The 26,957-nt window shown below is 41.4% G+C and overlaps 1 protein-coding gene across 3 annotated transcripts in view; it reads left to right on the top strand.

Annotated features, from left to right (window-relative positions):
- Positions 1-26,957, top strand: part of mrvi1 (murine retrovirus integration site 1 homolog) — a 55,697-nt gene that overhangs the window by 25,486 nt on the left and 3,254 nt on the right. For 2 of the 3 annotated variants that reach the window (XM_060940837.1, XM_060940839.1), the window contains 19 exons: positions 1,623-1,835; positions 8,486-8,592; positions 8,717-8,781; positions 9,101-9,274; positions 11,180-11,257; positions 11,962-12,017; positions 12,127-12,183; positions 14,742-15,173; positions 15,334-15,412; positions 15,600-15,723; positions 15,812-15,842; positions 20,968-21,108; positions 22,536-22,667; positions 24,480-24,633; positions 24,720-24,769; positions 24,924-25,085; positions 25,306-25,373; positions 25,987-26,106; positions 26,526-26,651. In XM_060940837.1, coding sequence (XP_060796820.1) covers positions 1,764-1,835; positions 8,486-8,592; positions 8,717-8,781; positions 9,101-9,274; positions 11,180-11,257; positions 11,962-12,017; positions 12,127-12,183; positions 14,742-15,173; positions 15,334-15,412; positions 15,600-15,723; positions 15,812-15,842; positions 20,968-21,108; positions 22,536-22,667; positions 24,480-24,633; positions 24,720-24,769; positions 24,924-25,085; positions 25,306-25,373; positions 25,987-26,106; positions 26,526-26,651 — 2,228 coding nt within the window. In that variant the 5' untranslated portion in view covers positions 1,623-1,763. The remainder of the gene's footprint in view (positions 1-1,622; positions 1,836-8,485; positions 8,593-8,716; positions 8,782-9,100; positions 9,275-11,179; positions 11,258-11,961; positions 12,018-12,126; positions 12,184-14,741; positions 15,174-15,333; positions 15,413-15,599; positions 15,724-15,811; positions 15,843-20,967; positions 21,109-22,535; positions 22,668-24,479; positions 24,634-24,719; positions 24,770-24,923; positions 25,086-25,305; positions 25,374-25,986; positions 26,107-26,525; positions 26,652-26,957) is intronic. The other variant, XM_060940838.1, reaches the window with a different exon arrangement.

Genomic DNA, 26,957 nt, shown 5'->3' with positions numbered 1-26,957 from the left:
CCTAAAAGAGCTGTGCTGACTGGGCAAGTCTGACAGACAACATTTTGGATACTTTTGACCGTCAAAAATGTCCAATGATGAAAAATGGCCTGAATGATGACTTGCGTCTGCTTTATTGATTTAGCATTGATTGGGTTGGTAGCACTGGGTGGGAAGCCATGACCTAATAGTTAGTGAAGCAGCTCTGAGACCAAAAGGTCACCGGTTCGAGTCCCTGGACCAGCAGGAATGGCTGAAGTGCCCTTGAGCAAGGCACCTAACCCCCACGTACTCCCCAGGCTGTTCTAGGTATGTTGTACATCGCCCTGGATACGTAAGAGCGTCTGCTAAATGTCATTAACGTAATGTAATATAGCGTTGTGAATAACGGTTATTTTTAGAAAACGTTCACGCCTGTGTATTACATGTTCAGTACATGACCTCCAGCTGAACTTTGGTAAGAAAGTGTAGCAGATACAGGCTTGCCTTCCAGCTGACCCAATGATCATTATAATCTTTTGTTTGAAAGGTGGATGGTGTTGAATGGTGTGATGCCCCACATGCTTGGACGTTCCTGTTTCTGATTCGATAATCACAATCTGATTCTTCTTCCTTTTAAGGGCTCCCAGCTTAGAAGTTTCTGCAGATGTGATTTAAGAAAAATGAAGGCATATGACTAGTTTATAAAGAACAGAGAAGGTCAGGAAGGTGTAGGTCAGTGCGACTCTGCAGGAAATAATAAGTAGACATGACAATAGGACCATAACTAAAAAGTTGAGGGACCTGAATGCATTTCTGGCTTCATCTTTCATTAAAAAAAAAAAGCTTGTCTGAGTGTTATTTGGAATCTAGGTGGATATTTATTTGACCCGTGGGGGGGGAGGAGAGAAGAATGTGAGCATTTTAATTGTAATAGGGTCATGGAGCAGATCTTTTCACTCATGTTCTGAATTGCTATTACTTGAATGCTGGATCATGGCCTGAAATTCCTTTTCCTATAAATTCTCCACAGGTTTTCTTCTATAGGAAGTTGATTGAAGTGTTTATCTTTCAGTAAAATGGTCTCACTCCTCCTCTTTTGGTTTCTCTCCCTGTCTTTCGGTCTCTAAGAACACCGTGTCTCCCTTTGTTTGTTTGGATTAATAGGAATCCAAAGATAGCTTTTGTAGCACTTGGATGAAATGAAAAATAGAAGTAATGGCTTCAGGAATTCATTCCTTTGGAAGTTTGAGGTTGTCGCCCAATTTGTCTTTCGTTCTTCTAGGTCCATTTTTGAGAGAGGTTGTTTTATGTGGACTGCTGTAACCAAGATGCGTTATTTAAACCACATTTATGGCTTTATAAACACGGGGCTTCAATGCTGGAACTCCTGCGCTGGGAATGCTTGTTTTGGGATTTCAGGCATCTTGTACATCAAGAAGCTTGGATTTGAGAATCTGTGTATGTGCTGTTCTGTTGGTCAGGATGTATCTGAGATCTGCTTTTGATTTTACATGAGAAACCATTTCTCCATTTCCTCTCCGGCCCCTCTGGTAGATGTAGAGTGATGGATCTTGAAGATAAGGGAAAAATTCGATGTATAAACACATAAAACCATGCAGCATCCTGATTAAACATTTGTGTGTATGTATGTCCTCTTGCAGAAAGAAACCTCTGCTGAATGTGAAGCAACAGGATCTCCAGCTAAACCAGCTTCTCCAAGATCTTTTCATCTCACAGTACCGGAGTCCCACACACCTTTCTTTTTCCCTCACACTCGTCCTCGCTCGCTGACCACCCCCATCATGCCCACCTTGCCTGAAGAGGAAGAAGATTCTCCTGAGGAACTCGACAGCTTGTCCAGCTCCCCATCTTCTGTAAGTCCATCTCAAGATCTTGCCTCTTGTAGAAGCTAATGTAGAGCTGAAATGACATGACTTGCTGCTTGGTGGATTGGAAAAAATGACTCATGTTTTAATCTGCAAGCTTCATTTAGTTCTGTCGTGTGAGTTGCAGTGGCTTGTTACCTTTTTCATTTTTGAAATATTTTCCTTTTCTACTATTAGCTGCTGATTATAATGAGCTAAAAGACATAATTAGGCCTCTTCCATCAAACTTGGTATGATGGAGTTTATTTGTAAATCATTCACAGAAGCATTTACACCGTGAAAGTTTGGAAAGCATTCTTCTCTGAAATTTGCTCTGCATATACACTTGTGTTCAAAATAATAGCAGTCCAACACGACTAACCAGATCAATCACTGTTTTTGGTGGAAATTATATTACTACATGGCAAATAATTTACCAGTAGGTGTAGTAGAGTCATAGAAAACCAACAGACCCAACATTCATGATATGCATGCTCCTGAGTCTGTGTAATCGAATAATTAAGTGAAAGGGACGTGTTCAAAATAATAGCAGTGTGGAGTTTAATTAGTGAGGTCATTCATTCTGTGAAAAAACAGATGTCAGTCAGGTGGCCCTAATTTAAGGATGAAGCCAGCACATGTTGTACATCCATTTCTCTCTGAAAACATGAGAAACATGGGTCGTTCCAGACATTGTTCAGAAGAACAGCGTGCTTTGATTAAAACGTTGATTGGAGAGGTAAAACGTATACTGTAAAGAAGTGCAGAAAATGATGGGCTGCTCAGCTAAAATGATCTCCAGTGCTTTAAAATGGACAGCAAAGCCAGAGAGACGTGGAAGAAAACAGAAGACTACCATTCGAATGGATCGAAGAATAGCCAGAATGGCAAAGACTCAGCCAATGATCAGCTCCAGGGTGATCAGAGACGGTCTGAGGTTACCTGTGAGTACTGTGACAATTAGAAGACGCCTGTGTGAAGCTAATCTATCGGCAAGAAGCTCCCGCAAAGTTCCACTGTTAAAAAAAAAAGACGTGTTGAAGAGGATACAATTTGCCAAAGAACACATCGACTGGCCTAAAGAGAAATGGAAAAACATTTTGTGGACTGATGAAAGTGAAATTGTTCTTTTTGGGTCCAAGGGCCGCAGACAGTTTTTCAGACGACCCCCAAACACTGAATTCAAGCCACAGTACACTCTGAAGACAGTGAAGCATGGTGGTGCAAGCATCATGATATGGGAATGTTTCTCTTACTGTGGTGTCGGGCCCATTTATCGCATACCAGGGATCATGGATCAGTTTGCATAGATCAAAATACTTGAAGAGGTCATGTTGCCTTATGCTGAAGAGGAAATGCCCTTGAAATGGGTGTTTCAACAAGACAACGACCCCAAACACACCAGTAAGTGAGCAGCATCAGGGTTCAAGACCAACAGAATGAAAGTTATGGAGTGGCCAGCCCAATCCCCGGACCTTAATCCGATAGAAAACTTGTGGGGTGACATCAAAAATGCTGTTTCTGAGGCAAAACCAAGAAATGCAGAGGAACTGTGGAATATTGTCAAATCATCCTGGGCTGGAATACCTGTTCACAGGTGCCAGAAGTTCTCAGAAACCGTGGTTATACAACTAAATATTAGTTTAGTGATTCACAGGAATACTAAATCCTTAAGATTTTTTTCAGTTTATACAGTAAATATTTGGAGTTTGTAATGAAAAATGCAGACACTGCTATTTTTTTGAACAGCCCAATGTTCATTTTTCTTCATTTTCTGTAAAGTAATTAAAATATTCATACATTTTTCTTCATGTTTTGATGTAGAATATAATGTGCAGTGTTCCCAATGCATGGAAATAAAAACTATTATAAGGATTTTGAGCTTTACTCACGTTTTTAAACACACTGTGTGTGTGTATATATATATATATATATATTGTGTGTGTGTGTGTGTGTGTGTGTGTGTGTGTGTGTGTGTGTGTGAGAGAGAGAGAGAGAGAGAGACTCTAAAGTGGACCTTGATTTAACTTCAAATCCTAATTCTTGGCTATACACGGACATCATTTATACATGGATTACCTTGTCAAGTTTAAATTGCTTATTAATATGAATATCAGTGACATGACTGAAAACAAGCAATCCAAAAATCAGGACAAATAAGACTAGCCGTTCAATTAGGATAAAAGTAATGGCACCCTGTAAAGGAAGGAAGGGTTTGTATGGGATTGTTTGCTTTTTTTTTTTAAATTATAGGCATGTGTCTGTGTTCACAGACCCGCTGCATTACTGGAAGAATTGGCACATCATGCTTAGGAGACACTCTTTCACAGTTTAGCCATCGTTAGCTCATCTGGCCGTTGTGAGCTTATGCAGTCACCCATCATCCATCGTTGTTGCCCGTCCACAATTTACAAAAATCGCTACTCCTACAGGATTGATCAGATTTCAATCAAACTCGCCCGCATGGAACATTGTGTGTGTGTGCATGAAAGTTGTCAAGATGGTGGCGCCACCTGTCATATTTACGATTTTTTTGAAGAAGAAGCCGCCTCAAGCACAAACTTGAGCACACAGAGAAATTTAACCCATCTGAAGCAGTGAACACACACATGCACACAAGTGAGCAATGAGCGCGCATGCACACATACCCAGAGCAGTGGGCAGCTATGCTACAGTGCCCGGGGAGCAGTTGGGGGTTAGGTGCCTTGCTCAAGGGCACGTCAGCCCAACCTCAGGCCATGGCTGCCCCATGTTAACCTAACCTTTAGATGGGGGGGGAAACCGGAGGAAACCCACGCAGACACACAGAAAGGCCTCTGTCAGCCACTGGGCTTGAACCCAGAACCTTCTTGCTGTGAGGCGACAATGCTAACCACTACACCACCGTGCCGTCCACGGGCATCTAAAATTTTTGGGTGACTCATCACATTAAACACTACTCTTTGTAAACTGCTAGAACGTTTTCATTGAAACTCACCCAGAAGACTCTAAAGACCTACTCCAACAAGAGTTGTTTACCAGGTGGCGCCACCTGCCACAGACACAGCTACAGAGGAGTCGTGTGCAATTTCATGAAAATTGCTACTCCTCTTACAAAAGTGATGAGATTTTGACCAAACTCTTATGGAATGTTCCCCAGGTTGGTCTGTATAAAAGTTGTCAAGATGGTGGCGCCACCGGTCATATTTAACATATTATGGCTGTTTTGAAAATTCCGGGTGACTCGTCACACCAAATACTAATGTTCGTAAACTGCTCGGATGTTTTCACTGAAACTCACCCAGAAGACTCTAAAGACATCTTCCAACAAGTTGTTTACCAGGTGGTGCCACCTGCCATGGATGAGGCTACACACGGCTCATAAGCAATTTCAGAAAAATCACTACTCCTCCTACAAGATTGATTGATTGATTTTTGGATTTCAAACTCGCACACAACAGTGGCCGGTTTGAGCTACAGCCTCATTGAGGCTAATTTCTTTTTCAGCTCTGTGCACTTTGCCTTTTATGGAGTTTTGTAGGCGTGCCTAAATGTAAATCAGCTGTACCTTGAGCATGCTCGGTAAATTATGCCTGATGTGCATTTATTGAAAAATGCCAGTGATTTTTATGAAGAAAAGCCAAACATTTTTAAAAATCTGGCAGGAAATTATTTCAGTTTGACCACACACAGTGTTACTGCTCAAGACTGAGGCTTGTACTCTGGAGGGAGAGAGTGTCCGAAATGAATTTTAGCAATGGGTAAAGTTTAAACAAAACACTGAAACAACATGCAGCAAAACTTAGTAAAGAATAGATTTTGGTTTTCATGAGTAAACTTTCAGAAAGCTGTTCAATCATGGATGTGTTCAGGTTTAAAAGCCTCCCACAAATGATGGATATGCTGTCAAGAAACTGTGTTGTGCATCAACATGAACATCCCTTGGCCTGTTCTTTAACTCAAGAGTGTGCGTTCAGTCATTTCCATAACCCAGATCTTCGCACCAAATTTTTTACCTGTTCGTTTTGGACCTTGAGGCTGATTTTCTCAGCCCTGTATCTTGCTTTCTAATAGACTCTGTGCGTCGGTCATACTGTCTGTGTCCCGGGGGGGGGGGAGAAAATCAGGATCGACTGTTCTGTTCCTCTTTCAAGAACGTGCATTGCTGTGTTACGATTTCATTAAAGCCACTGCGTTATTCTTGAAGGAATAGAAACAACATCCCACGCAGATGCTCATAGTTCAGGACCCAGATAAGACTCCACTCAGGGACGATATTAAACTCTCAAAATCTAATCTCCGACTTTAAGGCAGAAACAAATAAAAGTGGCTCTGCTTTCTGTGATGGCAGAATTATATTCTCTCTCTCCCTCCCTCCCTCCGTGTTGGGAGGTTGCGTCTCAAACCGAGTGTGGTCTAAGAGATGATTCGAGATCTCCATTATTAATTATCAGAGGATTTAAAAATACAACAGACCTTGTGTCACGAATGTTGAACTTTCTTGTGAAGGAATGTTTTGAACTCGTTGAAGCAGAAAGGAAATAAGTGTACACGATCACAAGCCTTCTGTTCAAAGCAGATGTGAGTTGGTTTTCCCATGAGGTGTGTGTGTGTGTGTGTGGTCTCATGGGAATTTAAGTTTTCGTCTTTCTGTTGATGTTCTAGAGAAGGTTAAAATTATGTTCTTTCTCCCGAGTGGCACAACAGAAAAGCTTTTGACCTTTGGTTGAGGATTGCAAGTTCAAATCTTACCAAGGCCAAAGCCTTCCTTGGCCAAAGGAGCAAAATAGGCTATGCTGTCTGGATGGAAAGGATGGAACACTGGCTGTTTTTCCTGTCAATCAGAGCAAAACTAGCCAATCGATGTATGTCGTCTGTGAACTCTGGTGCTACTTCTGCACCGTCCCTTGCGCTCCAGAGATGTAACCATACAGAATGTTCCTGCGGTGTTTTTTTTTTTTTTTTCCTCTATAAAATGTGTTCACTCAGGTAAATAAATTCATGCAACTTAGGAATAGTCATGGAAGTTTTTTTTTTCCCCAAGTAGTAGCACATTATTCCGGGTCATACTGTACAGCTTGGACTCCAGAACAACCCATGTACACACTCCGGTGGTTGACATAATACAGATAGGTCATGGATTACGGAAATATAATAAAAAAGGATACAAAATGGTTACGGATTTTAATACGGATGCTAGTAATTTACGGATTGGTCATGGACGTTTCAGTACATTTGAGCAATTCCAGCGTTATGGACGCGACACTTGAACTCAAAATGGCAACAAATGACCCAGTGCATGTTTTATTGTCTCCCAGTATTTAAACAGGTGTTGCATATTTTAAGGCTGTACCATACTGGAGAAGTGATAGAACAAGAACAATTCCCATAGTACATCTAGGGCATGCCAGAAAATGCCAGTAAAAGATGCGTTATGGATGTGACAGAAAAAGTATCACTTTTCTTGGGTGACTGTACGTTTTTATCAAACTCTATGAAATTGTAAACCTAATGTTGAAATGGAGATATCCATTTGATAGAGGGGTCCAAGGTGAATATTAAAAAATCTTTGTTTACAATATTTTGTATTTCATGCAGAGTTTCAGAAGGAAAAGTCAGCGTTATGGATGTGACGAAATTCCGTTATGGATGTGACGCGTCTGAAATAGACATGGCATATGTTTAGAAAATCAGCAATTTAACCACCATAACCCTTTGAAAAACTCTCTAAATATCAGCTAAAACTATCAAAATTCTTAAATAGTATTTAGGATGGCTATTGTTTTGCTGTTTTGTGGATTTTAGCATACATTTCTGTGGCTTGTGGCAATAATATAGAATTGTACATCATCAAAGTTGATTTTAGCTTGGGTTTTACATTATAAGAAAGAAAGACTGACAGGGACATATTAGGTTGGTTACAAATTGGTTCAACTTATTCACATCTGTAAAATACAGGCCTAGGTGAGATCTCTGGGAGTGGTTTTGATGTATTACATGTTGCTTTATTTTTGCATGGTGAGGTTGACATTTACATGGAATTGCCCATTTACAGATTGGTTACCGATTTCATACGGATGATGCATCATGGATAAAACATTAAGAAGTCTAAAACAATTAAATGCTTGGACTGCCGAAGTTCATAATTAAAATATCTTACCTGCATTTATATGTTTACTTAATTAATTTACTATTGATATTTCACAGAAAATCACACATCCGTGAATAAAAGATCCGTGCTTTGTATTTTTTTCCGTGATTTCATGATGCAACAAGGATGTACAAAGATGCACAGGGAAAGCTAGCACATGCTCAGGCAACGTCACATGTAAACGATTAGCTGACTGGTCAGATGTTTTATCGGATCAGGTCCAGGCCTGGAAAAATGGCTCCAGAAGCAATCTCACCAATGCGGATAAACCCAGGCCTGGGCTATAGGGATCATTATCGGTTTGGCGTGAGCACCGACCACATAAACTGCAGAGGACTGATTTATTTATGTAGAGTTAGCAGTATAGTTGTCGTTATTGGTATTGTGGGATCGGACCTTTATACATTGAGCACGTTTAAACCTGTTTGAATTACAGCCGGAACTACTGGCCGAGTCGTACTTCTGATTCAAGAATGCAACGTTTCATTAATTAGTATGTATTAGATAAAGTGATTTTTGTGCTTTTCAGGTTCTTCCAGCTGAATCCAAGGTAGTGAATATAACCATATCACCTCCTGCTATCGTCCTGCCAAGACAAGTAAACAAGCAGGAACCAGCGCCGCTGGAGAAAGCCAGGTTGTTGATTTATTACTCAACCTGGATTCTGTTGACACTTTATTCCCCCAACTGGCAGCTCGAGTGTGTGTGTGTGTGTGTGTGTCTGTCTTTATGGGGTTTGGGTTTTTTTTTTTCATCTCAGAAGGCACAGTCCGAGACCCCGGCTCTCGAGGAACGCCAGCTCCTCTGGGCCAATCACTACTGTAGGTAAGTTCCTTGAGCTCAATCCCAGAGCTTGTTGCATGTTGAGTTAAAGATGTGGTTTTCTTTCTTGTAACTTATAAACAGTCTGATTATAGAAACTGGAACTCTCTGTCCAAATGTATTTTCGGATTGAGTTACAGCTCTCGCATGTACAGATTTGGAACAGACTCTTGTAATTGTCTATATTTGGTCATTACAGAAGTAGGAAACATGAGTCCTGTTGTGAGGCTATTTTGGGAGAACAAATGCAAGGGACTGAGGAGACTGTAATGATGCTGTAGGAAAAGGTGATCCAGATGATGCATGCGTTTGTCTGATGCAGATAATGATGGTCACGTGATAGACCTGGTGAAAGATGAGCTTCCAGAGATGCAGCTGTCTGAGGAGGACCGGCAGAAGAACCTGGAGCTGCTGGAAGAGGCGAAGAAAGTGAGTGATCGCTTCCTGACCCGTAGGGGACGTCGGTCTACGTGTAGCACCTCAGAGTCGCCTACAGGTAACGGTCATGACCACTCGCAACCAGCTTTACAGTAAAATGAAACCACCTCCTTTGTCCCGAAAACGTACTCAGTGTTCCAAAGCACCAACACTACAGGCTCCTTCTATAAACAGTAAATAATGTTTGCGATAATTACACACTTTACTAGTGCATCTCAAAAAATTAGAATATTGTGAAAAAGTTCAATATTTTCCATCAGTTATTTAAGAAAGTGAAAATGTTATATATTATAGACTCATTACACATAAACTAAAATGTTTCAAGCATTTTTCTATTTTAATTTTAATCAGTATGGCATACAGTACAAAAACATTAAAAAAAATCTCAAAATATTAGAATATTTCATTTCGAGTTTGAGTAAAACAGTATGAACACAGTGTATCTCTCGGTCTAGTTCAGTACACACAACCACAATCATGGGGAAGACTGCTGACTTGACTGTTGTCCAGAAGATGATCACTGATGTCCTCCACAAGGAGGGTAAGCCACAAAAGGTCATTGCTGAAAAGGGTGGCTGGAAAAGGTGCACAAGCAACAGGGATGGCTGCAGTCTTGAGAGGATTGTCAAGAAAAGTCGATTCAAGAACTTGGGAGAGCTTCACAAGGAGTGGACTGAGGCTGATGTCAGTGTATCAAGACCCATCACAAACAGACATCTTCAAGAAAGGGGATACAACTTTCGCATTCCTAATATCAAGCTACTCCTGAGCCAGAGACGATGTCAGAAATGTCTTATCTGGGCTAAGGAGAGAAAGAAATGGACTGTTGCTCAGTGGTCCAAAGTCCTCTTTTCAGATGAAAGTACATTTTGCATTTAATTTGGAAATCACGGTTCTAGAGTCTGGAGGAAGAGTGGAGAGGCACAGAATCCAAGGTGTTTGAAGCCCAGTGTGAAGTTTCCACAGTCTGTGATGATTCGGGGTGCCATGTCATCTGCTGGTGTTGGTCCACTGTATTTTATCAAGTCCAAAGTCAACAACCTACCAGGAGATTTTAGAGCACTTCATGCTTCTATCTGCTGACGAGCTTTTTGGAGATGCTGATTTCCTTTTCCAGCAGGACTTAGCACATACCCACAGTGCCAAAACTACTACCAAATGGTTTGCTGACCATGATATTACTGTGTTTGATTGTCCAGCCAACTTGCCTGACCTGAACCCCATAGAGAATCTATGGGGTATTGTCAAGAGGAAGATGAGAAACACCCGACCCAAAAATACAGATACGCTGAAGGCCACTATCAAAGCAACCTGGGCTTCAATAACACCTCAGCAGTGCCACAGACTGATCACCTCCATGCCACACCGCATTGATACAGTAATTCATGGTAAAGGAGCCCCAACCAAGTATTGAGTGTATAAATGAATATACTTTTCAGAAATTGGACATTTCTGTATTGTAAATCCTTTTTTTGATTGATCTTAGGGAATATTCTAATAATTTGAGATACTGGATTTCTGATTTTCATGAGCTATAAGCCATAATCATCAAAATTAAAACAAAAAAGGCTTTATTTCACTTTACATGTAATGAATATAGAATATATGAAAGTTTACCTTTTTGAATTAAATTATGGAAAAAAAGGAACTTTTTCATGGTATTCTAATTTTTTGATATGCACTAGTATATGCAACATCCATCACAGAGCTCAACGCCTTCTGTCCAGTCATGTCATGTCTTGTACCGCAGCAATGTTGAATCCTCTAATCTAATATGGATGTTACTATTAATAAAGACACCGTTCATTTTTCTGAGTGCAATAGAATCACAAGGAAGTGACTGAACATTTTTAAAATGCAGTTTTATCTCATTTTACCAAATATTTCTACTGTTTTTGTGCGTTTACGTCATTTAAATTTGTAGACTTTCATCTACAAAGTCATTCACCGTGTTCCATTTCAGGTCTCTCGCCAAACCCAACCCCAGGCTCCTCTCCCGTACCCTCCAGGAGCAGCTCCATCTCGGCACCACCGCAAATGGGTATACACTACTAATTGGCTAGTTGAAATAAATAGATTTATTTATTTATATACACTCACCGGCCAGTTTATTAGGAACCCCCATACATCTACCTGCTGTTTTATACAGTTATCTAATCAGCCACTCCCTTGAATGCATCAAATCCTGCAGACGCAAACCAAGAGCTTCAGTTAATGTTCACTTCAAACATCAGAATGAGGGAAAAAAATTGTGATCTCAGTGAAAGTGTGACTTACTTTCACTGTGGCATGGGTGTTGGTTTGAGCCAGATGGACTGGTTTGAGTATTTCAGAAACTGCTGATCTCCTGGGGTTTTCACACAACAGTCTCTACACAGAATGGTGCGAAAAACAAAAAACACTGAGTGAGTTCTGTGGGTGGAAACAAACGCCTTGCTGATAAGAGAGTTCAGAGGAACATGGCCAGATTGGTTCGAGCTTTTTTTTTTTTTTGCCAGGAAGGAACCTGTATAGCAACTCGTATCACTCTTTACAACCATGGTGAGCAGAAAAGCATCTCAGAATGCAACAGGCAGAAACACATTGGGTTCTGGTCCTCAAGCCAAGAACAGGAATCTTGGAGTCAAGAACAAGTTCCTACTAAAGTGGCTGGCAAGTGTACAGTATGTGTGTATGTTGCCTATGTATATATTCTGCCAATGATTTTGCTTTTTTTTTCTACTCTGCGGATTTTTTTTTTTTAAGTACCTTCATCTACAGAAGTCCCAGCAAATCCACCTTCAAGCCCGTCCACAAGTCAGGTTGGTTTTCAGGAATTCACAAAGTCACTACAACTCCTCTGTATAGCAGTCCATCTAAAGACCTCATTTATTGATTTGCTGTAATATTACTGATCATTTGTGTGGGCAGAGGTTGGAGGTGCCTGCAGTGCGTGATCATGGAGAAGCAAATAAACCTGAGCAGGAGGTCAGTCTAGCTTCTCATCACACATCACTTTACTATTATTTCTTTATTACTGTGTATTAGATATATATATATATATTTTCCATTAATTGAAGATAGAGTGAACTGGTGGGCCCAGCAAAGAATTTCAGCTGTATGCATGCTGCTTTTGAAGTTTGAAATATTTTATTTATTTATTTAAATAATCACCTGTGTATTTATACTAAAACAATTATCTACCTAAGACTCGGTGAATATTCTGTCCACATTCACTGGATATGAGCAAATCTCACGCTCTGATTGGCTACTACTAGGATATCAGCTCATATACTGTGAGTAGGGGCGGTTAGCGCTGTTGCCTCACAGCAAGAAGGTCCGGGTTCGAGCCCCGTGGCCGGCGAGGGCCTTTCTGTGCGGAGTTTGCATGTTCTCCCCGTGTCCGCGTGGGTTTCCTCCGGGTGCTCCGGTTTCCCCCACAGTCCAAAGACATGCAGGTTAGGTTACTATTATTTCTTTATTACTGTGTATTAGATATATTTTTTTTTTCCATTAATTGAAGATAGAGTGAACTGGTGGGCCCAGCAAAGAATTTCAGCTGTACCAACCTGTGCGTTTTGATAAAACTATCTGGTTCAGCAACCATACCTGTCAACTTTGAGGTTTGAAAAAAAGGGATATTTCCCAGATTTTTAACTCAAAATAAGGGAAAATTTCGGAAAGTCATAGCCTTCATCAAAAGTGGGTGTATAGTTGAATGGGGGGCAATCTTCTATTTAGTATTTGTGATTTCCTGTACTCTGGTGCATGTTGGTGATAGCCAAGACCCAAACTCAATATGCTTATGGTTTATAGAGTGCATTTGTGAATAAACTATACATTTATTTTTATTTGCTTTCAGTGGTACCAGTTATTTCCCAAATTAAGGGCTAAAATACGCATCTTATGTTAAAATAAGAAAGGTCATTATATAACCAGTCAATAAATTCAATTCCATTGCAATTTATTATGGTTTTACCATAGTCATGGCCTCGGAACACTAGATAGAGAGATAGAGAGATGTAATAAAGAGAAACTAGATGTAATAAAGAGAGAGTAATATAAGATATTAAACCAAGAGTGATTTAAAATGGGTAAGTTTCAGATAGAAAATAAAATAGACAATGAGTGGATAAAACAGTTAATACACCAATTAGTTTACACTAGGCTATTTATGAGGTCTTAGCCAGGACATACTTGATGTAAACATGTGTAGCTTACCTTTGATTATTTGGGAGGCTTTCGTTTTCCCCATGGAAAATTTCTTTGCGATGGAAGAGTCTGGGAACATTCCAGCCACGCACTTGTTGAAATCATCAAAGAAAGAGAGGCTAATGTTTTTCTTAGCTATCAGCATCGCCATCTTCACCTCAGACCTAATCAATGTTGCCAGATACTGCTGACGTTTTCCAGCCCAAAATATGTTCAAAACCCACCAAAATGCACTTGAAACCGCCCAATCTGGCAACACTGGACCTAATCACTTGTTCAGCCTCGCCTCCGGACGTAGTTATGTAATTACTGATGCCTGAGAGGGCGGGGACGTGAATTTATGGCCCGACTTCCTGCTGTAAACTCCTGTCAGAGGCGCGTCATGAATTCTGGACCTACCGACTTTTTTATATTGTGAAAATACGGGACTTTTATATAATGTGAAAATACGGGATATTTTCGGGAAAATAAAAAAACGGGAAGACAGCGGGAAATAAGTCAAAATAAGGGATTTCCCGGGAAAAACGGGAGGGCTGACAGGTATGTCAGCGACGCCAGTTTTCAGCTCCACTTCTATCGCAGAGACTCTTGTCGATTATCCAATCACGTACGTGCGTTTGAATGACAGGGTTAGTCAAAATTATGTTAACACTTAAATGGTAGAAACCAATCGGATCTGTAGTGGAAGTTCATCGATGGCGTACTGCTGCACCATCTGTAAGTAGACGTCGCTGTTGGGGTGTCAAAAATGTAGGGCCCAGTTACGCCAGCAGCGGTCACGGCCCACCACACATTCAGGAGAAAAATAATCCATTAGTGTTAATGTAATTTTGACTAACCCTGTATTTGGCTGAAGGCTGCTCATCAGAGCGGAGTATAACTACAAGGCTAGAGACATCTTCACAGAATTTAATAGACTTTCATTTTATGTCCTCTCTCTGGTCTGATTAGTGAACTGACCAGATGGATTCTTTGAACATTCTGCATCTTTTTTTTTTTTTAAGACAAATAAATGAAGTTTGAATTTCTCAAAATTTCATCTGTTCATGTTGCCACTGACTCTGAAGTGCCACTCATGAAATTAAAATATACAACCACTTCAAATTAAAATGGAATTGTTTATCATTCAGCTCTATGTAGAAACTCGAAACATTCTCGCAAGGAGATGGATTTGATGATCAAGATGGCACCCTTTTGTAATTTTGTATCAATTCAATGATTCTACTGTATGTTTTGTTCATGTGCAAGTAATCGACGTTAGTGTTAAAATGGGCCTGAATGCATTTTGTCTGTTACTGTTAAATCAAATTCAGCAGTGTTCCTCTTCTCTGCAGACTCTAAAGAAACTTGTAGAATGGAAACCACCTGAGAAGCGCAAGGTTTCCTCTGGCACGCTGACCCCTCGACTTGCTGCCTCTGCACCTGCTAAGAACCCCACCACATCGCCAAAAGATGGCGCTCAACTGTGTGTCTCTGTGGACAGGGGGAAAAAGCCAACTCCGGTTCCAATGGTCCAGAAACCAGACAGCCAGACTCCGGCAACTGGAGTGGCCAAGCCAGTACCACGGCCAGCCATGCAGCAAGCTCCGTGCACAGCTGAGATCAAGACCATCGGGGCCTTCCCACCTCTCATGAGGGCTGTTTCCTGGGATACGGTGGGCTCTCTGAATATGAGGAATGGAGGACCCAAAGAAGACGATGGCGCCTCTCACTCCGACAACCTGAAGCCTCCAGTGAATGCCCAGAAACTGTCCAAACTGCGGGAGGTAATTCTGAAGTTTCATGGGGGGGGGTGATAATAGTTCAGTTAAGATTTTAGAACTTGAGTAAGAGATGAAATCGGACAACACTGTGTTCTTTGATTGTCTGACATGGCTGGATAATAACAGACAGAAAACAACTCATGGGAATTGTTTCATTGTTCAGGAACATAAGCTGTTAAGGAACCAGAGCATCTCCGGGTCAAAGCTCCCGGACCTGAGCGAGACTGCAGAACATGACCGAGGTGTGACCCAAGAGTTAGCATTTACCATAACGCTATATGGATATAATCCCAATATCACCCAAAAATCTGTTCTTCCTGTATAAATGTACAGAATATGCAGTTCCATGCACATTCCAGAAGATGGCGATGCATGTCATTGAGTACACATACACAATACTAATGTGATGGTGTGTATTGATACTATCAGATCCTTCGTCTTCTACAGCCGAGTCTACAGCAGATGAGGAGTCTAAAGAGAAAGCGGACGCCATGCCCAACATATCAGACATCATGCTGCGCAAACTCAAACTACATCGAGGCTTACCAGGCTGGTGAGCGTTACACACATTATGAAATCTTATATTATTGCCATTGGTGTCAATAGAACCACAATCTGAATCTCCACGTCCTTTGTTTCAGTGCCCCGCCTCTTACTGAGAAAGAAGTCGAGGTGGGTGTCTCATCATTTCATTTCCAACTGTGGTTGGACAACAATATTGTTGAATACAAATTAGTATAAATACGCAGGTGATTTTATAGAAAATTGTTCACACTGATTGGTCGAGAAACTTGGACTACTTCTCAATAATCACCTCGAGCGACTCGGCAAAATAGCGTCCAATCGTTGAGTCACCGTACGTGAGAGAGAATTACAAATGGTGAAAGAAAACGCTGTTCCTAAAAACACTAAAGATGCTACAAAGTTTGGCCGAAAACTATTCAAAGGTAAGGTGGGATTGTGATTTTATTTTATCGATTTCAAAACAAAGTATTTTATGTGACTCGGCGTAGATAAGTGACAAGTCTGCACCACTCTAATATTACATTTGCATGCTGCTTTTGAAGTTTGAAATATTTATTTATTTAAATAATCACCTGTGTATTTATACTAAAACAATTATCTACCTAAGACTCGGTGAATATTCTGTCCACATTCACTGGATATGAGCAAATCGCACGCTCTGATTGGCTACTACTAGGATATCAGCTCATATACCATGAGTAGGGGCGGTTAGCGCTGTCGCCTCACAGCAAGAAGGTCCGGGTTCGAGCCCCGTGGCCGGCGAGGGTCTTTCCGTGCGGAGTTTGCATGTTCTCCCCGTGTCTGCGTGGGTTTCCTCCGGGTGCTCCGGTTTCCCCCACAGTCCAAAGACATGCAGGTTAGGTTAACTGGTGACTCTAAATTGAGCGTAGGTGTGAATGTGAGTGTGAATGGTTGTCTGTGTCTATGTGTCAGCCCTGTGATGACCTGGCGACTTGTCCAGGGTGTACCCCGCCTTTCACCCGTGGTCAGCTGGGATAGGCTCTAGCTTGCCTGCGACCCTGTAGAACAGGATAAAGCAGCTAGAGATGAGATACCGTGAGTAGAGAGAAACAAAATGGCGGATTTATCAAGTATTTAAAAGAAATGGATAAAAGAATATAGTCGTCCTGTGTCTCTTCCCCCCCCCCCAAAAAAATCTCCTGTTCTACACTCCAGCCCAGTCGATGGCAGTAATGCACCTTTTAAGTTGGTTTGCCAACCACACACACAAAAAAAAAACCCTAAAGAACAACAAAATAATGCCCGTGCATGTTGCTGAACCAACCGAGGATGAAATAAAAACTTGAAAACAAAACCCAAAAAAATAGAAAAGGCAACAAAATATGGAATAAAAGCATTTGCTAGTAAGAACTCCCCCCCCCCCCCAAGAATTATTATAATGGCATTTTTCACAAATTGCGACGGTCATTTCGCCGGCTTGTTTACATTCTAAGTGGAAATGATTTTGTCGGACGTTTTGTATGAAGTTTTTATTTATCGAATTTGCAAAAAATAAAAATGCTCGGTTTCTCAAAATCCAGTGACTGTAGATAGAATGAAAGTTATTCCACACAATCTCGTTGTACATGGCTTATAGCCAACTCGGTGCTATGTGCCTCATTGGCTGTCAGCTCATGTACAACTCGATTTCGTGGAATAACTGTTAATCTCAACAATATATTAGAAATGTGATCAGTTTCTGTCTAAAAATTCTATTGTGTGAAATGGAAGCAAGCCCTGAACTGTACGTTCTCTCGTTTATTATTTTTGACTCCCATTATTTGGAGTTATTTTCACATAATTAAACATTCCAAACTAATTACCACTAATGAAACATCTAGCTTACTGGGTTAACTGGGAGACAGCATTTGCAATAAGAACTGTATGATGATGATCAATAAATTAGTATTATGAATGGATCGGATTGTGGTTGTCTAATATGAAGATAAAATAATGAGGCGATGTCAAAATAACGAGAAAATTGAAGTACTTTTGTCGTAAATGTTTGTACCAACAATTGTATCTGGTTATACAAGCTACCCAAGTTACGTTATAGAAGGAAAAGAACACAACAGCGGTATTCTCGACCAGGGTTCAGAAACTTTTCGTAGCTCGGGATCCCTTTATGTGGAATATCTCATTATTTAACTGTGTATAGTAATATTCTAGCTACTTGTTACAACCATAGAGCTTTGTTCATAAAATGTCCACCTACAGTTCAAGCTGATATTGAGATGTTAAACCCAATCAATTCTAGTAACTGTTACTAATGCTAATTATTAACATTTAATTATCAATAATAAGCAATAATTGTTGTTCTCTAGTGCCTTTTGTTAAGTGTGTTTAACATTTTGCGTTATATGCTGGTTCGGCAATGCAACATAAGCACAAAAGCACACGCTAAGAAAAATAGTAAACTGCTCAGCGTCAAGCTGAATGACCTCGAACATATCTATAGATCCAGGTCTCTTAATAAAGCCGAGAAAATTTTAGCAAACTCCAAGCACCCACTTTCTACTGCCTTTGAACCATGACCCTCAGGCAGTCGGTATCGCTACCCAGCCCTTTCAAGAAATAGGACAAAACGGTCATTTATTCGACAAGTGATTAGCTACTTAAATAAGCACCTGAAAGGTAACGGTAGGCCTTAATTTCCCTCTGGGTCTTTGTTCAACGGGTCTGAATAATGACAATCCTTCAATCCCTCTTCTTGTACGTTTTATTTTTATTTTATTGAGCTTTGCCTTGGGCGGCACGGTGGTGTAGTGGTTAGCGCTGTCGCCTCACAGCAAGAAGGTCCTGGGTTCGAGCCCCGGGGCCGGCGAGGCCCTTTCTGTGTGGAGTTTGCATGTTCTCCCCGTGTCCGCGTGGGTTTCCTCCGGGTGCTCCGGTTTCCCCCACAGTCCAAAGACATGCAGGTTAGGTTAACTGGTGACTCTAAATTGAGCGTAGGTGTGAATGTGAGTGTGAATGGTTGTCTGTGTCTATGTGTCAGCCCTGTGATGACCTGGCGACTTGTCCAGGGTGTACCCCGCCTTTCGCCCGTAGTCAGCTGGGATAGGCTCCAGCTTGCCTGCGACCCTGTAGAAGGATAAAGCGGCTAGAGATAATGAGATGAGATGAGCTTTGCCTTGATAACATATTGTAAATAACATGCACAAGAAAACAAAATAGTAAGTACAATTACACGTAGGCAGGGTCACCACAACAGTTTACACCAATTACTGTAATAAAACGCACAAGAAAATGGATAGAACAAATGGGTAGCACATTAAAATGCAATAATAGAAAAGATCTGAACATTAATCTAAAAACAACAGGTAAATGGGGCTGGTAAGGATGCTTGACTTGTTGCATTTCACACAGAGAGTTTTCCATGAACATGGGTCTTCTATGCTATACGCAGAGATAAGTGCTTCATGATGGTAAGCTTGTAACAAGAATTTAAACTGTATAAGAAAAACCTGAGTGAACCTAAAATGTTTGGGAAGAGAGTTCCAAATTCTAGTGGTTCTCAGGAAAAATTCGTATTGGTGTGTGCCAGTTCTACACTTACAATGAAGTTGCATTGGGTTTTGCAGTAGATCTCATCAATCTAGTTGGTATCAAACGACTGGGTAAAACATCAGATGCGATCGTTACAGTGCCATTTATGACCTTAAAGAATACCACGTCCAAAAATTCATGCCAGTACCAAACTGGCAAAAGGTTAATGGCAATGAGTCTGTCCGTATAGCTCTCCGAGCAAAGAAGGGGGGGGTGTCTAAAATAAACTTGAACATCCGACGCTGAATGTATTTATTTCCCCAATATTCTGAAGGCCTTTTTGCGTTACTGGGGTATGGACTGATGCTACGTGTTCGTTATCGGTATGTTGATGTCGAAACCTGTCTCTTAATCTCTAGTTTTTCTAGTCCTTGGTCATATTTTAGCCTTTTCTTGGATTAAATGCAATACCAACACCGTGATATGACATGACTGGTGCACTTGTGTTGAATGGTCAAAGTGTTTTGTGTGTTCTACCCTGATTGTACGGTCATGCCGGAGACTGACATGTTTACTCACTGAGAAAGTTTCCCTATGAGGGCAATAAAGTATCTATTCAACTCATGACGATAAGATCTTTGTGTAATAAATTTGATAATGGTGGATTGATTTCCACTGCTGTAACTAAATAAAACATCGGACCCCTGGCTATGCTTCCCCAGACCCCATTTTGAGAACCACTGAGCAAGTTTAGATGTTATGGAAAGGTAGTAAGGATTTACGGAATGTAAAGGAATGTCAAATTCGGGATGAGGGAAATCATAGCTGTAAATTAGCAACACCAAAACGACAAGGACTCTTAATCTCGGCAACTTTTTTTCATGTAATGTGATCATGAATATAGTACAGTATGTAGCTGTCGAGGGGTGATCCATCATCTTAATACAAATTACAAACACTGTACTAGAAAATGTTTCATTTCCATCATATACTAGTTTTGAAGCTCGGCTCTGCTTATTGTTTTCGTAAACCAAAGGTTCTGGAGCTTTCCGACCCACCAGAGAGTTGATTATATAAACCCTGTTAGAGGTGGGATTATGAGGATGATTGGAAGGCTAACTTTTTATTACACAGCAATGAGTGAGTCATAAACATTGCAACAGACTTTTCCAGTGTTTACCGATGGTCAATGGTGCACCGTGTTCCTGAAAGTGTTTTGAAAGTACTAAGGTATGGAAAAACCCATGGCGCACTCGAGCCCAGCTTAGGATGAACCAATTTGCAAGGTCTTAGTGGTTTCCTGTCCCCTGTGTAGAAGCACAAACATGCCTCAATGCCTGGACACGAGCTGCTCCCAGGATGACGCTAGCAAGCTGGCCAAGGTCATGGCCTGGTATTCTGCTCTCGGTGGCTTTTCGACCCCTGACATTCACATACGGCTATTTGGTGCCCCTTGCTTTGATCATTTCAGGATGTTTCTGCATCTCAATCTCCATCTCTGCTTTGATCCCATGCCTAATGAGCTGAATACTAAAGGGCGTATAGATACAGATGGGCATTATTGTTCTCCTGGAAGGTTTATAGGGCACTCTGGGTTTATCAGATGCCAGTATTTTCTTTTTGTTGGTCTCCTTATAAGGCATTCCATCCTTTCTATGATTGACCTTGTTTATGACAGTCACCTTGCATATTGGCTTCCACTTGAACCTTTGTATTTCCTGGCTTTTGTCCGCGTTATCTTTTTGTCCGTCTGATGAATGATGCAAGATGTATCCTCTCCCTGTAGAATGCCTTTGTGCAGCTGTCTCTAGCATTCCGCAATGACAACTACACGCTGGACACGAGACTGAAGCAGGCAGAGAGGGAGCGCAACCTCACAGAAGAGAACACAGAGAAGGAACTGGAAGAGTTTAAAAACTCGCTGAAGGTGAGTAGTGAGGAAAAACTGACTCCATGTTCCTTGAAGAGCAGGAGTTCTTGACATTTTGATGAGCATGCAAGGTCTGTCTACTGACTCCACCTCCAAGCCAAGGAAGATAAGCTACTGCTAATTAACAGCCTAACAAGATCATCTGTTGTACCATGTTAAAGTACGATGGCTGGCTGGGGTAACTTACTAAGACGTTAAGAACAACCATTAAAAGATTAAACAATAGCAGATGCAGAATTGAGCCTTGAGGCAGACCACGTGATGCATGGCACTGAAATTAAAACGTGCTTAAACTTCTTGTCAGGAGAGGTTTGAGGAATTGGATTTGAGATGTACCCAGCTAGGTTTAGGGAGTGCAACATAACTGAGGAGAACACGGAGTTTTGAAATACTTCCAATTCCTTCTCAGAAGGTCAGTCTATTGGAAAAGAACAGTGGTGGCTCAACAGTTAAGACTCCTGAGTTAATGATCTGAAGGTCATGGGTTCAAGACCCAGCACTGACGAGCCGTCACTGTTGGGCCCTTGAGTAAGGCCCTTAGCCTTCTCTGCTCCAGAAGCACTATCATGTACCCCCTTGTTGCACGTTGCTCTGGATAAGAGCATCTGCTAAATGTTCAGTCTCCAGTCTTTACAATAGCAGACCGAGAATTGAGCCTTGAGGCACACCACATGATGTACTACAACACCTTGAAATGTTCTTCCCTGGTGTTGTGTAATATTCACAGCCTAGATTCATGTTCTAAAAGCCAGCCTAGAACTGAACCAAGGAAGTAGATCAACTGTTTCAGAAGTTGCAGTAGGCACATAGACAGACATTCTCAGGTTGGGTTTGAAGGACCAACAGGATTTGGGATTTACCCAGGAATCTTGAGAAGAACTGGAAGAATTTAAAAGCTTCCTGAAGTTCAACCTAGTGGAAAAGGAACATCATATTCCTCATAGGTATTAAATAAGTATTAGACCCACAGTTGAGCCTTGAGGCACACCGCGTGATAACGTATGGCACGTTGAGATTGGATAGGATTTGCAGCACATTAGATTAAATCCAAACCAGTGTCAGACTGAACGAATGAGTCCAATCCAGTACTGGAATGGGTCTAGTAAAATCTCATGGCCTACTGTTTCCAAAGCTGCAACATGCACCAAGATGTTATCTGGAGTTTTTCATGTAGGTTGTTGACAATATCAGAACTGTTATTCCCCATTTGCAATGTAAATAATTTGGTTTGGGGTGGATAAATAAACTCTTCAGTCCTATGGGTGTGATAAGAACCTCATTGTTTGAGCTGCGAGAAGATAACCCTTCAGGGATGGTACAACCGAAGAGTACATCAGTGTTGCAGCATAAGCAGATATGGTGCCTTCCCTACAGGACAGAGAGCCAAGTTCAGATGTCTTTTTTTTTTTTTTTTTGCATTTCAGAGCACAGTGTCTGTATGGCAGAACGCAGAACAGAGGGAGTTCTACCAGCGCCTCATCGAGACCGTAGCCGTGCTGCACCGCCTTGCCAACCGTCTGTCCAGCCGGGCAGAGATGGTGGGCGCAGTGCGACAGGTAAGACAGCCCACTATCTCCTGCAAAACCTCAGCGAATAAACTCCTAATGCCCGCATCCTTATACTGTTTGAGTTGCTTAAGGGGACAGGAATGTGTCTTTTTCCCAGCAGATAAGCCATGTTTGTGAAAGGTTGAGCTGAATGTTATGCTTGCCCTTAAGGTTAATATGTGAGCCAAAGTAAACTTTGTGAATGGAGAAGCACTGAGAAGTGCTTGGTTGTGTATTGCCCATGGCAACGCTGTTAATGTTGGACTCTGCATACCGAAGGGGTTGCTGTGAGTGTCCTTCATTCCATTAACTTACTTTCTCCCAACTTCTATTAGTTTGGCCCCGGATGTCTCAATGACTCTTTGCTTTACAAAAGAACATTAATGCATAATGGTGTAAGATCATGCATTATGATCACGACACAAAGATTTCCATGAAGTTTGGGGGGGGAAGACGGGTAGAAATGACATCACTGTCAGTATGTGTAACTTTTTGGCTCCAACAAATCCTCAACCTCAGCAACATCACTCCAGTTCAGAACTCATGTGGTTTGATGTTTGTTCAAACCAGACTGCTATATTTTCTAATGAATTTAGCTGGTTCGGTTTCCCAAAATATCAGCCATCTTCTAACTTAATTTAAACCAGTCCAACCCTGACTAGGCAGATACTAAGGATGAAAAAAATGGCCTCAATGAGGCTGTAGCTCATACCGGCCACTGTTGTGTGCGAGTTTGAAATCCAGTCAGTCCTGTTGGAGGAGTAGCAATTTTCGTGAAATTGCATATGACCCCTCTGTAGCCTCATCCATGGTGGGTGGCGCCACCTGGTGAACAATTCTTGTTGGTACATGTCTTTAGAGTCTTCTGGGTGAGTTTCAGTGAAAACGTCCTAGCAGTTTACAGACAGTAGTGTTTGGTGTGAAGAGTCGCCCATAAAGTATTAAATATGACGGGTGGCGCCACTGTCTTGACAACTTTTATACAGACCAACCTGCAGAACATTCCATATGAGTTTGATCACTCCTGGAGGAGGAGTAGCGAGTTTCGTGAAATTGCACGTGACCCCTCTGTAGCCTCATCCATGGTAGGTGGTGCCACCTGGTGAACAATTCTTGTTAGAATATGTCTTTAGAGTCTTCTGGGTGACTTTCAGTGAAAACGTCCCAGCAGTTTACAAATGGTAGTGTTTGGTATGACAAGTCACCTAAAAATTTCAGACGCCCATAAAATTGTACAAGACTGGTGGCGTCACCATCTTGACAGCTTTTATGTACACCCACCCGGGGAACATTGTGAGTTTGATCACAATCCGATCAAACTTGTAGGAGGAGTAGTGATTTTTGTAAATTCTGGACAGGCGTCGATGACGGATGGACGACGTGATCGCATAAGCTCATCCGGCCTCGCCTACGGCTGGATGAGCTAAAAATGAACACCATGTACATTCATGTTGTTTATAAGCAGTCTTCTTGTATCTGAACACCTTTCGACTCAACCAGATGCCCTTGACCCTTTCTGGCCTGCTTTGGGGGGGAACGATGCATCTCCAATTCAGATCAGTTTCAACCACACTGCATGTGGATTTAGAACAACATATTTGGTTACACTTGTAGACAATACAATATAATCTAGCAGCGTATTTCAAAGATCTCAAAATATCTTTGTCTTTGTGTTAACATTTTAGTATAAAGTTTGCAGAGCTTGAGTGAAAATGTTCAGCCCAGTTGGATCTATATTATGCTGATTTATTGAAATAATGGTCCAGGTATCAGTGAGTATGAAGATATCTAGTGTTAAGATTTGGTGTTTCAACGTGGCAGGAGAAACGAATGAACAAGGCCACTGAGGTGATGTTGCAGTATGTCGAGAACCTAAAGAGAACCTATGAGAAGGACCATGCAGAGCTGATGGAGTTTAAGAAGCTAGCCAACCAGAACTCGAATCGTTGTTACGGAGGCTCGATGGAAACTGGAGGTAATCTGTGGAGAAATGATCACACCAATGTTAAATGAATTGAACATTCTGAACGTGAATAGTTTTTCATTCCTTCTCTGGACTAGATGACGGAGTTCCACGTGCAGCAAGATCCATGTCTTTGACAATGGGAAAGGTACATTATTTTTTTAAACCTCAATGAATGAATGATTTTAAAATATTAGATGTGGAAAAAATGAACACAAAAACCAACCATGCCTTAGAAATGAGATGTTTTGGTTAGAAGGCCAAAGAAGAATATGAATTGTGTGTGTACTTTATGTTCCAAGGCTTTACCCAGAAGAAGAGTCAGCGTAGCTGTGGTTCCCAAATTTAATCTCCTGAACATTCCCGGTCAGGCTCCAACCACAGGGGGCCCAGCTCCAGGTTCTGGAGTTAGCCTTGGCACTGGTGCTAGCCCCAGCTCTGGTCCTGGCGCGCTTCCTGTACTGGTGAGCTCCATTTTGGTCAATGCTTCCTGTCTGACAGCAGTCTAGCCCTTCGTTCTGTGTCTGTTTAGTGATTGATGATGTTATTATCAGTGTTGCTGATAACGTACATCCAGTTCTCTTACATCAGCAAGTGCAAGAAGTGCTGGTCATTTGTCAAGATAGAAGAACCTTAGAAAGAAAGCTTAGAAATGTAATTTGTGTTCTTCATTTTAATGTTTAGTGCGAGGCAAATGGTATGAAGAGCGGCGACTCCACTTCCGATCCAGCGCAGCAAGCAGCAGGAGAAAAGTGAGTAACTGACTGACTAACTAAATACAATCACTTAAAAGAAATATGCCCAAGAAACGTCAAGCTCTGGAAATGCAATGTTCAAGTCCCAAGGTCATTTATAGCTCTGTCAAAACAAGATCCTGGTCCAAGATCATGTTCTCTTGTGGTGCTGCAGGATATTTTTTGTTTGTTTCACCCCAAGAAAGCCCCCATCAAGGAGTGGGCCAGTTAATCATCAAGACTAAAATATTTAGCAGCTTTGGATAGTGTTGGCCGTGCTGCTAGAGCCCCAAATGCAGCAGGTTTAACATGCTATTCTGAGATTTAAACTAAACATTCAAGTTGGAGTGTTTGACGAAGTCCAGGCATCTAGCTCGCCATGTACTCTTGTTAATAAGGTGAGACTAAAAGGCCTGTCATGCCACGTCTCTCAGCTGAAGCCTGATGTTTGGGCATGAGAGAACAGGTTTACTACTCCGAGAAGTAAATGTTCAAACAATTATGATTTTATCAGACACGGGTTTTACACAACGTCCGTCTGCTTCATTAAAACGAAGGAAGGGGTTTTGCGTGATGGTACAAGTTTATAGCTCCAGTGCTAACGCCTCTTTCCTATTTGAAAACAATGCAGTGGAAAAGTTCTGCTGGAGCAGGAAGGTGAGACAGCTACCCCAGCCAAAGCTTCCTGTAGTCCAGAAGAGATCAGAGCTGAGATCAAGGCCAAGATCGAGGAGGAAGCCTACAATAAAGGGTAACATCTCAATGTCTTTGGTTCCACACACACACACTAGCATGTCTGAGCGATACGCGTTGCTCATAGGATGATATTTTGATGGTTGTTGGTGTTCTCAGTAAACAGTCCATTTGGTTAGACCTTGAGTTGTGGATCTTCAGGACATGGCTTGAATCGGGATGAATAAACCTGAAAATGTTCTTGATTTGGGACGGGTTCTCGATCTTTAGTTGGGTTTTGTCTTTCGCAATTCTAGTTATTGTGCTTAGAGTTCTGGAAAGCTTACAAATGAGATCATAATATCTCCTATATAATGTGAAATACATAGGTGGGCAATAAAATGAATCACCCGTTGTTGGCATCTCTGATGGATCTGGATTTTTCCAACAAATATGGTCACACGAGTCTTATAGTATGCATCTACTGTACTTCTACAGGTATCAGGAAGGACTGAAAAGACTTAAAGAGCTCCAGGAAGTGAAGGAGGAGGAAGAGAAGGCAGAAGAAAAAGAGCCAGAAGAGAGAACTAAAGAAGAGCTGGAAGAAGAAAAAAAGCCAAGCAGGTAATGAGGAGAAATTTATTATGAATCTGTTTAAATAGTGAATTTATTTTCCCAAAATGTTTACGCTTTAAGCAAGGAATAAAACATTCAAGGGCGGGCATGGTGTTGACGATAATGTACTCTGGTCCAACACGAAGCGAATTATTGACCTACAACAGCAGTGTTTTAGTCTCCTTTTACCACAGTGATTTGGCTAACGTTTACCAATTCTTATGACGTGCTTATTTTCTTTTTATAAGCATTTTAGAGGTACAATAAATGTTATGGAACATCCATTTACATTATAGCCGCTACATCACAGCCACA

This window comes from Neoarius graeffei, chromosome 15, assembly GCF_027579695.1.
Source record: "Neoarius graeffei isolate fNeoGra1 chromosome 15, fNeoGra1.pri, whole genome shotgun sequence".
Lineage (NCBI taxonomy): Eukaryota > Metazoa > Chordata > Actinopteri > Siluriformes > Ariidae > Neoarius > Neoarius graeffei.
This window is presented reverse-complemented; position numbering and strand designations above follow the sequence as displayed.